The sequence below is a fragment of the Lichenostomus cassidix genome, chromosome 6, assembly GCF_008360975.1.
Source record: "Lichenostomus cassidix isolate B80296 chromosome 6, HeHo_3.0, whole genome shotgun sequence".
In the NCBI taxonomy this organism is placed as follows: Eukaryota; Metazoa; Chordata; class Aves; order Passeriformes; family Meliphagidae; genus Lichenostomus; species Lichenostomus cassidix.
The window spans coordinates 14679079-14691124 of NC_139487.1; the positions used below are offsets into that span (position 1 = coordinate 14679079).

Consider the following 12046-nt stretch of genomic DNA (forward strand, 5'->3'; position numbering starts at 1 on the left):
GTGTCAAAGAGAAAAGACCAATATTTACACTTTTGAAGATTCATCATGCTGAGAGGGAAGGGAAAGATGTACATGCTGGGTACCCCAGGACCTTGATTAAATATGCAGATCCAGCATGAAATCCAAATAAATTACTATTTGTGTGTAAAGACCAGGCAGCTATACAGAAGTATAAAACTACAAAGACTGTTTTACTTACATACTGATACTGTGTAGAGCAATATATATGCACACAAACACCACAATTTTAACCTAATATGTTGAGTCCTTTATCCAAAACTATCTCCTTTTTCCTACTGAAATCATCTAAGAGTTTAACGTCTATTAGATATGCATCACTTGGCAAATAGGTCTTTATACTGTTAGATTTCCATATAAGAACAAAGGAGGTGAAAAACTTTCAAAGCACCTTTTCCTTTGCTTCTTTCTAACTGACGCTATCTGTTCAGGTCTTGACAGCTAAAGTAAAAGGAAATCAAACCTCTCAAATTAAGTTACTCTCTACCTTGATAGCTATCCCCACAACATCTATCATCCAGAAGCATCATTAGCACCAGACGAATTGCACTGACAGAAGACATTGTCAATTGCATTAAACCAGAAAAGACTTTAATTAAACCATTTAAGCACACTAACTAATTTAATGGCATCCCAGAAAGACAGGGGACATTGGGGTATGGGGGAAGGAATGCTCTATCTACAGGCTGTCTTTCAAATTTCCAAACTGAGAAAACTAAAACAGATGTTTAAATCAAATACCCTTAACCACTTTGTAGCTGAGTACTTACTGAGAAAGCTTGTAAAGCTCTTCATGCCACTGGTATGAATTGAGTAATACTGTACCAGCCTTTGGCTCTGTGCCTTCAAGATGTGGCTGTCAAAATGTGGGGCTGTTCTGGCCATACACCACTAAGCAGCACCCTGCTCTCCATCACAGACCGAGAGTGAGGTCACTACCCTGTGCAAGACCTGTCTTCCTCCTCACCTTAGAAGTCCTCATCCACACCCACCATGCTGTGACCCAGCACAGATCTCATTCATACTTTGAATGGAGACATTTACAGATATAGCCACCTGTAGTTATTTTTCTCCAGGGGCAGAAATAGTTTCTTCTGTTTGAGCCAGGGCCACATGTTGCACACACTACTGGCAGATGGTCTTTTCAACACACAACCATTGTGATGGTTGAGTTCTTGCAGCACTTAGACAACTTAGACCAATCTTGATACCTCTGCTGCTTACCTAAATTATCACTATTTATGGTGTTTTGTCCTAATTGAAATGACTACCAGCCAGCACCTTAAGGTCTACCTTTTCACAAAGTTATTTCAGTCATTGAAATGCAGCAGTCATGATCTTGCTGATGGAGTCAGTGATTACTCACTATTAATAATGTTGCTTGCAGTGGTTGGAGTAATGTGAATCAAGCAAATCAAGTGCTCATTTTCAAGATGCCTACATATATAGATACACAACATATTCGTGATTCTGTGAATTATTAAGCATCTATACAGGACAGATATAACCCCTGCAATTATTAAAATCTAAACAGTGAAACTAAAGCACTACCTCAAAAACCTAAACCAGTATCAAAGGAGGTACAGCAAATCTATTCCACTATCCAGGGAGTACTTTCAAAGTCAAGTAGCTCAGCAGATTTCTGTGTGGGCATATGAAATTGTTTCTTCAATGTAGATACTCAAGGAGCTTATGAGGTGGTTTACTTCCAAAGAGAAGACAGCCAACCATCAAAGTGTTTAGGCTAGACAGGCATGTACTAAGTCACACTTGGTTTCCTGATTCAGCAAGAGTATTTATTCTTATAATTAAGATTTGCTACTTCTAGTTCCCTTGATGAAATGTAATGTGCTTACAATTATGCAGATGTTCTTTCCTAATCTTTCAAGAATATATAGGTTTTGCTTTTAAGATTGCTGCTACAGCTTAACTACTGCTGACAGCTTCTGCCATAGTATTTGCTCTGAGAGGTAAAGATTATTCTCATACCCCTTCTCTACAGCTTTTTCAGGCTCAGCTATTTCCCCAGCACTTCTTGTTCTAATTGTTTCTGTCTAGATGCAGGGAAGCAGAAGGCAGCTGATTCTGCAGGCAGTGTCAGCAGGGAGCACATCTGCACAGTTCCCAGGCCCTTGGCCAGCAGGGGAGAGTGGAAGGCCCAAAGTCACCCACTGTCTGGGACTCTACAAGATTGACCCCATTGCTCCCAACAGCCTGGCACACCTGGGAAGCACCTGTATTTAGTAATTTGGCTTGTACAGAAGCAGTTAACAAAAACAATGACTTAACTTTCCCATAGAATGAAGAGTCCTTGCCAGTCTCAGCTACCAGTGACCTGAGAATTTATTCCTGATATGCTATTTCCTGTTGTCATTTCCAGTGTCCCTCATGAGAGCAGGATGGAAACAATTAGTACCCAGAAAACTGAGTTTCGTATTTCAGTGCAATGCACAGAGCATCTTGCAACTACTCAGCCTCAGCCGTCTATCAAAGGCATTATTCACCCTACTAACCCAGTATTCAAACACTGAAAACACCACCACCACAAATGTTTCACCTCTTGCCTCCTCCCATTCCCTCAGTAAACAAATTAGATTAACTGAAGGGACTGTTTCATACCTGCAGAGATGTCTGCTCACTTTAAGGAAATACCAAATATCAAAACCGGATTGTTTCAGTAGGAAGGACGAGTTAGAAAGAAACTGCACTTAACCACACAGCCAAGGCACAGTCCTTGTTTTCACAGTATAAGCTAGACCCAGAAGGGCACCCCTTGACTCAAATCACCTGCATGCAGCTCCTGGAGAAGGATTCAGGTAGCTGGAAGCAGCAGCTGGCCTCAGACCTGGTTTAGCATGACAACGGCAAGATTATTAACAGAAGCTGACAGTGTCAATTCTGCTTTATGTCACTGTTAAACTGGGTCAACAGCATATTGCACTCACACCTTTGGCTGAGTCCTGAGGAAAAGTCAGTTCCTAAAGCACCAGTTCTGCTTCTAGCAGGACTCTTCCATACTGAGGACATTTCTGCAGCATGTCCTGTTTCTTGGCATTCTCAGGTGACTGAAGACTAGAAATATTTTCCAGGCCCTTGATTTTTAAATGTGGCCAAAAACAGAAGTTTTGACATTTCAATATTTCCCTTTGCTCTGATTCAGAAGGAACAGTTGCAAACTTCCCATAAAAGTAAAAATTCAGTGCTTTGGAACAACTAAGACATGCTTACATGCAGTAATGCTTACATGCCTCATTTGGGTCTTTTACCTTATATTAAAAAATGTGAAAATTAATTGATTCAACTTTACCAAATTTTTTTATAGATTCTTAATCATCAATGAAGTGAAAGAAGCCCTGCAAAACAATTTGTTTTAATTGATGAAGCACTTTTAGAGATAAATGCTAGAAGAATTTCAGCTGGCTCTTTTGAATTCTCTTCTCTCGCAACAAGAAATCAGACTTCCTAATCTTACAGCCTACATCAGCAGAGGCTCTGCTGCTTTTTGCTGAGACTAAATTTCTGGTGGTCACAGTTGTGATTTCTGTATGTGGTAACTTGCTTCCTTTTTCAAACACAAAAATTCAATTTGCTTAAGCATGTAGTGATGCATTACTACAAAGATATGGGAAGTAGTTTTGTTTTCTGTGTTCCAGTAAATGTCCCTTCAGCAAGGACATGCAAATACAGACACAGCTTGGCCCACAGAACACTACACTGTCAGTAAGGACAGCATAATTTTTGAAAGAAGCTTGGAAATCTCTCAGCCCTCCATCAGGTCAGTCTAAGATTAATGGGGACATCATGTTCTAGGAAAAATAACAAGAACTTTTCCATTGTATGCACTATATAAACAGATTTATGTTGCAAATCAAGCCTTACTGTCTTAGAATAAGGCTATTTCTGCAGCCAGCTTTCAAGAAGAAGACAATTCATTATGCATGTGAGATTGAATAAGACAGGTTCAAAAAGTCCTGGAGAACCAAGTTTGAGCAAACAGCTCCTGGGGTATATAATAGGTTGGAAACCCTAGGTCATAAATAAATCATAGGTGAACCTACCTACAGCACATATAAGAATAAAGGGTCAGCTAGTTTAGTGTTTCACTGAGCACATTCAAAACAAAACTGGTTATTCTTAATGTGAGATGGTACTATTGCAACAGGCAGTTTTCCTCAGATGCAAACCACAGGGGTTCACTGAGCTACTACTGAAGGAAAACATCTTTCACTGGAGGAATAAACAGGTTTCTAACATCTCAACTGTTAAAGTGTGGTAGGTGAGGCAGTACAGATTCCTCAGAATCATACAGTACATTAAACCTAATCAAATAATTCCATTTGGTCTTACTTTAAAATGTTAGAGCAGCAATACTACAGACAGATCTCCATCAATGTAATAAAGTCATTCCAGCTGTCCAAAAAAATGTAAAGTACTCCACCGTTCCTTCCAGCAAGGGAAACATCTAGATCTCAAACTCCCATAACATGTTGAACACAGCTCTTAGTAACACAATATTAGATGGGAAGATTTTTAACTAAAAGCATGCCTGAGGACAAAAGAACAGCAGCATTCCATGATGGATGACAAATCCACACTGGACCAAGAAACCCAAACCCAGTAGTCCTGTTTATAACAAGCATGTCCTGAATATATTCCCTTGCTACCAACATTGCTAGCAACAGCTATGCAATGTCTTATACAAGCCAAATGCAGAGACAGCTGCTCTGAAATCTTAGAGATCTCATGTATATTAACAGTTCTGGTGCTACTAGCATGACTTATACTTCCACAACTTTGGAAAGGCATCAGTGTCCAAGAGGTAAGGAGAAGCCCCAGGGAGTGCAAAGCCAGAGCAACTCTGCACATAGCAATTGGCCTCATGTCATTGCAACTGCTCCCACTCAGACCCAAAAGGTCAAAAGCATATTAGAGCTGTTAAGCACCTGCACTGGATTACCACGTTCAGGACAGATAAGATTGCATCTCCCAGCTCTGGCTGGCACAACTGTTAACAGCTAATCTTGTCCTTGGAGAGCAGCTCTGTAGCAAACAGGATTGCTGCTCAGCTCTGCTTTCTCACTAAAGCAGCAGGCTTGCCTATCTGAAATGACAGCTGCTGTTTCTTACACCACTTCTGTAACTGTGACTTGAGTCTCATTGCAGAATGTCAACATTTGTGTTCAACAAATATGATTCACCATGTTTTGAAAGTAACAGAGATGGAATGATAGAGGCATCATATGATTCACCACAGCCTTGAAACTGCACAGACCTATCTTTAATTAGAATTATGCTACCATTATTTTTTATCTCTGAGATATTTGCAACAGTTATTATGAACTGAGTGTAAAACAAACACTTATAGCCAAAAATTGACCAGTATAGTTTGACAATTCTTGCCACAAACTGCTAACCCAGAAAAAATAATCCCCACACACACTTCTAATTTCACTTCCACTGAAGCACCGTTGCTTTCCTTCCTCCTTCAGATTTGCCTTTGTCTTCACCCAGTCTGCTATTACTGATCTCTTTCATTTTATTGTAAGGAAGATAGATTTGAATGATGCTTTTCTATTTTTCTATAACTTTAAGATACACCTTTTGAGTTTAGGTAGGGTGCCCCTAATCCATGTTCTAAAAAATAATTTTAAAAATAACTTATACTTCATTTTTGCATATCTTTGCTCATTATTAGTAATTTATACATTATGTATCTAATGGTACTGGAGGCAAAGGTAAATTAGAGCCTCAGTGGGGCAGGGATCATGCAGAGTTTTAGCAAGGGATTTTTTTCTTCAAAGACGCTAAAAACACAAGCTAGACAAAACAGAAAAGAAAAATATTTTTAAATACCCTTTAAATAAAAATATGAATGAGAAATAAATACATTAAGCATGATGCAGCAAATGAACATGGGAATTATGTAAGAACATTGCTATATGCCTTATCAATTCCAAGCCCACATATCTTGCCCAAATTCACATGAGAGCTCAGTTTTGGCCATAAAGTCCTTCTTCCCCTCCCAGAGGAGCTCACACTTGTGAGTAATGCCACACCTGAGAAACACATCACAGTTCTGAGGCTGAACTTCTCCTGTTTGTTCCTAAGAGGTCTAAAATTGGTAGCTGCCAAACAGTTTCCCAACTGACATTTTAAAATTCTGTAACTCTTATCCTCACTTCTTTCTAACCCTTATGCCCCGTTCAAACTTTTCCCCTCTGATGAAACTGTTCATCAGCTCTCCAGCAAGAGGCCATGCATTTGTAAAGATGACCCACCACCTGGCATTACATAAGTGAGATGTTACTAAAAGGAGCAAGATTTAGTTTGAAATGCTCTGTAACACTCAGCTAAAGAACAGAGAATTGCAATATTAGTATGTAATAGAGTTAGAATCTGTTCATCTGCTATGCAAACTGTCTCACCATAAAGCCACTTTGCCCACTAAGTGCTCTTGCTACCACTAGATGTCAGTTTTACACACTTTAAAAAGGACAATGCCCTTAAAATAGTAATTCTCTGTTCACAATAGAAACATTTCTCTATTGTGTCATTCTTTCGGAACTGACCTTTAATTTTAAGTATCTCACATTTTTTTTACCTTCTCTCCACTTCTCCCCCACCTGCTTGGGGCATAGATCTCCTTTATTAAATATTAAAAAAATAAACAAAACACAAACAAACAAAAAAACAAACCCTAAACATTTTCCTCTACGCATTTATTCCATTATTTACTCAGTCTGAGACACTGACAGTTTTTGCCAGATATTGCTGGCAGAAGTCTGTAGTTCAGGTGATGTCTCTAGAGGCTAGCACTGAAATCTTACTTTTATTCTCCAAAGATATTTTTATATTCCATAAGGACACTTGTACTAAGAAATGCCCTTGCTTTTTTTTATACTAAGAAATGCCAAAGTAATTACAGATAGGCTGCCATGCCAGTTAATAAGCAATACCATTAATATGGCTCATTACAATTTTATGATTTTTCAGATTTTTACTTATATTGACTGCCTAAATTTAGATAACTTTTATTTCTATTTCAAATCTCTGTCTCTCAAAAGTCAAAAATGTAGCTGTACATTCCTCCTAATCTCCTACAAGGATTCCTTACAGGTGTTTTTCTTAAGAACAGTTTTCATTAACTAGTCTTAACATAAACTTGGTCATACTGAATATAGAACTTCTGTATTATGTATTTACTTTATTACATGAAATTGCTTTTTGTCAAGTAAACCTGTCTTTACTCCCTTCCCCCAAAGAAAAGTCATTGAAGAAAATGAGGAGGAAGTCAAATTCAGTATACATTATTACATTCAAATATATGTACACACACACAAAAAGCAACAAACATCTCCAAAGCTGCCATGTTCAGAACTAGCAACATCACAGAATGTAACTCTGCATTTTTGTATGGAAATGACAAGACTGTCACCTTACATGAAGCTGTACTGCACAGATATTGACAGTTCATCTAGCAACACAGTGTGTTTGTTTATCATAATGTCAAAGGAATCCCCTCATCCTCATTCACATCAAAATCTGACATTTTCAAGCTCCTACTGATCCATCACAGCTCTCCTGGATTGTTCCAGGTATTCTTTGCACCTGCAGCCACAACCATCTTATACAAGTGCTTTCCTACCAGAAAGGGCTGGAAAGTAAGGAAGGGGAAAGATGCACTTCAGTGAACTTCAAAATAGAGTTGAAAACACTGTATCATGCAACCAACTGTATCAACAACCTTCTCCAAAGACACCTGAAAAAGTTTTGAGGCAACAACACCATTAAAACCATCCCTTAGCACAATCTCAGCAACTGTAAAAGCAAGGCAATAAAATTCCAAAGCAAATGCATAATCCAAAACACAAGTCCCATAACTGCTGATAGCAATGTCCATGACTTAGGAGACGTCCTTGGAGAAGTGCTATGCCTGGGACAGATGGAGCTGTCACATATGCTATGTATTGTGTTATAACATTTTATCCCATTCCCTTTACCTTCCTATCACACACTCACTATTTCTTATCCACCTACCAGGCATCCTCAGGACTGCAAAATGCCCTAAATCCCACCCAGCCAAGGCGTGTAAGCCACACACACCCACCCTCACCCTGGTCCCTTGAGAGCACATGCACAGAAGCAGAGCAGCTCAGACACGAGGGATCACCCTGCAGGTACTGCACAGCCCACGGGGACGAGCCCAGATGAAAATACACAAAGCCCACTCATGGTCTACAGCTCCAGAATGTATAGAAACTTACCTTCTCCTTGCTTCTGATGCAAAGCATGCCCTTTGTCAGCACCCATGGTGGCAAGCAGCTACAGCAGGATAGGCTCAGGGCCAAGACATGCTTCTGCAAGTAAAGGAGCAAAAAACACACCTCAAACATTTGCACTACTACAGCGTTTCTCTCACTCCAGGATGCTACCTGCAGAACAAAGCTGGTTGGCTTGATCTGCAAGCTGGGAATTTTGGTTACTCTGAGCTACTAAGTAAGCGAGTTACTGAGAAAGTTGATGTTGGGTGGATGCAGCAGCCAGAAGAAGCGAAGAAATAAACAGCAGGTTAGAGGAGAACAGATTTTTGTAATGTGCTTTCTAAATTGTGTTCCAATATGAAACTGTAAACATAAAAAACAAAACAAACAAACCAACACGCAATTCCCCCCCACCTCCCCCCACCAAAAAACCAAAAACAATCTGTCCCTTTTGTTCCTCATTGTATATTTGGCAACTCAAATCCCTCCAGGAGAGAAACTACTTTAACTTCTTCTTTATCACACATATTCATTTGCAACTTATTCCGTTCATGCCAATATGAATCACTAACAATGCATATCATAAGCAACAACAGAAGCAATGCTTAATTAAAACCTGGAAGCATTAGTCATCTTCCTACAGAAGCTACCATGTCATTTCAAAAGTGTTGAGTCTGCAAGATATTTTTGTACTCTTTCCTAGGACCAGAATTCCGCTGGTAAAAAGCAGCAGCAGCTCTTAGCTTTAATCAATAGTGCATTTTACTGAAGGAAAAAAGAAAAAAGGGTTTCAGCTGGACCCATAGATATCAATCATCTCAAACCTCAGGGAGCCACATAGCTTAATCCCATCATTGAAGACTGTCCCGGGGGAGAGGGATGAGAAATAAGTTTAAACTCTCTCTACAAAACATTCCCCAATAGAGGAATTGCTCAGATCCTTAGCTTCCTTCTCAACCAAGCTCCACTCCAAGTTTAAAAAGTGCTGGTTCTGCCCATACACACAGCACTTGCCTGCGTGGAAAGGCAGCTGTGCTTAGGCAGCACATTCCAGCAAAGAACATCTTGGAGGACAGAAAATTGCACAAGTTATTACTCTGAAATCACCAAGCCATTATACCCCCAGCAATCCTAATATACACAAGTAAAGGTTTAAGTACTCCATTTTGTAAAGAAAAGGGAGTGAATAAGAATGCAACCCTTACAACAAAAAGCACAGGTGCCTCCTCACCTCATCCTCCTGCTTAAAAAGTGCAAGAGAAGGTGAGGAAATAGCCCTGCTGCTCCTGCTGGTCATTGATATGCAGAGGCAATTTGGTGAGTCATCCCTACAGCTGATGAAGCCTGAAGGAGCCCAGATGGGCCTCTATGGCAACCACACAGCTCAATGCAGTTTTAAATGTGCTCAGGAATCTGGTGATTTCTAGATCTGCTGGATCATCTGCTAATTACCATACCCACAATATGTAGATACGCAGCTGCTTTTTTCTACAGTATAATTACAGGATAAGTATTAAATGTAGGGGGTTCTCTACTGTCTGAAATGGCATATTTTCACAACAAATATGTCCAAGAAATGCAGATATTCACTGGAATTTAAATATAGTCTGAGGAAATATGTTTTCTCTGAGAACATAAATGTTCTCCACTTGATCTTCTCTCATACACTTATTATTAGTGTCTCCATTTGTATGCCTGATACAAATTCATCTATCATGCTGATGAGATGGCGACAGAAAAGTCAAAATAGCTTGATTTGGGACTGATGGTTGGGGCATTATTCAGAAAAAAAAGATAGAGGTGGGTAAATATCAGTCCTACTACAATGGACTCAGAATCACTGAGTTCACTAGCAAGTATCTGTTTCAGAGATTTCACATCCACTATAGTGGATTAGAAAGTGTCAGACAATAGGCCAATTAATTTGCTCTTCCCAGCACAAAAATAGATAGAGGGTTAGAATTGCATGTATTCAATGGACATATTTTCAGCCTGACCTATCCTCTGCTGAAATCTATCCTGGAAAATGGGGCATTTTAGCATTAGAAGGTTTCTGGACTGAAAACATGTAATCCAACACTTGGTACAATCCAGAGACTTTACTGGAAATTTTCCACTAAAGAAAAATCCATAGATTAAAAAAGGGTTTCATTTAGACTGACTTAAAACTCTGACTTGAGAAGTTGGACTGCAAGCTGCACACTAGCTTGAGCATCAAAAGTAGTGCATGCACTTCTTGTCACACTGAGGTGAAAGCTATGTAAAGCTACACAAACTATTGAAATCATTTGGTGAAACTGTTTCCAGTTACCTGAGTTAGCTTGTTCAGCACCAGAATGGTACTTTACATGCCAAGGTAGCAAACTACAAATGTTATTTATTTTTCATTAACAGCTTTTCATGGATTGAGAAGTAATACAGAACTTTAGAACAAGAACATACCAAACATGAGGTTAATAATATCCCAGCCATTGTTAAAGTATCTTCAACCATTGTTATACTAATCTGCTGATTTGAGTAAAAAAACCGAAAGAAATTCTGTGAAGAGACCACATTAAATGGCTTGCTTATCACTTTTTGAATGATTCATTAACGAGCCTAATTTAATCTACCACATGCCCAGTAAAATTCCAGTTTAACAATGTAGTGTGTGCTATCAGCTTTCTAGAAATGTTACAACAGACCAATAACAAAATGTTAAGCATTAACCAAGATGAGACAAGCATGTAGCTACGAAATGAAAAACTGTTTTTAAGGTCTTTGCTTAGTTTACTTTTAAAAATATAATGTATTTCATTTCATGGTTTGCTCTTGATTAAAATTATCTTCATTTAAACTATAAAATCTGTTTTTTCTCTCATCAGAATGTGTCAGAATATGAGCTGAGCCGATTCAAAACAATGCACCAGCCGTAAGTTCTCACTATTTTCTGTTTCCCCATTGAAGGACTAATACACTGTTGTACTCCAACAGTTGCTTTGTTAATAAATTAGGAAAAAATGAGAATTGAAACCTTCTGCTAATGTGCACTTTAACATTATTTGATGGGGGTGGAACTTCCTCAGGTTTAGGATCCTGGAATGTTTACAAGAGCTGTGGTTCAGATCAGCTGACAGGAAAGTCTCTTTTGCACCAGATGCTGGGTGTTATTCTTCCTCAGAACAGAAAGGGACAACCATATAATTAGGAAAAGTACAAGTTCAACTTATTCCAGAACACAAAGGCTCTTTTCTTGTATGGTATTTGAGGTCATATTTTCAGAATTGGTTCATGTGCTACTTAGGGATCAATTTACGTGATCAGTTTAACAAAGTGCCATCTTGAAAGTAATTTCAATAGAATTTAAATACAGTACTGGATTAGCAAATATAGATATAACAGGTGAGAAATGCCTTCATACAGCCTGTGACAAATCAAGTTCATTCGAAAAGATATCCTTAATGTTCAAATATAATATTTCTCTTGTGGTACAAGACAGAAATAATATTAGAGAATTTTATCTGTGGGCAAATAAACCCATGAAGGCTTCAGTTTAATATCATGTGTTGCTGTTCTTCACCTGATGGTTGTTATTATTCCGTGTAGCCTTCCCCTCCCCCACTAGCTGGGAAAACATTGATCTATTTACAAATTGTTTTCTGAATTCCACTCTATTGGTAAGAGGCTGGATGAACTTGAAGGCATTTTTACCCATTAAGTTCCTATTCCTATTGATAGGAATTTGTTGAGAGCATAGGTAAATATTCTTCTGGGTTTAATTTAATAAT

General features: G+C 38.8%; 2 protein-coding genes across 11 annotated transcripts in view; one reads left to right on the forward strand and one right to left on the reverse strand.

Moving 5' to 3' along the window:
• DNTT (DNA nucleotidylexotransferase) overlaps nucleotides 1-12046 on the reverse strand; it is a 140782-nt gene that overhangs the window by 121148 nt on the left and 7588 nt on the right. For all 4 annotated transcript variants that reach the window (XM_085065161.1, XM_085065159.1, XM_085065160.1 and 1 more), the window contains exon 2: nucleotides 8283-8375. In XM_085065161.1, the coding sequence (XP_084921287.1) occupies nucleotides 8283-8375 (93 nt within the window). The remainder of the gene's footprint in view (nucleotides 1-8282; nucleotides 8376-12046) is intronic.
• BLNK (B cell linker) overlaps nucleotides 1-12046 on the forward strand; it is a 91721-nt gene that overhangs the window by 19996 nt on the left and 59679 nt on the right. For all 7 annotated transcript variants that reach the window (XM_085065149.1, XM_085065150.1, XM_085065146.1 and 4 more), the window contains exon 3: nucleotides 11144-11190. In XM_085065149.1, the coding sequence (XP_084921275.1) occupies nucleotides 11144-11190 (47 nt within the window). The remainder of the gene's footprint in view (nucleotides 1-11143; nucleotides 11191-12046) is intronic.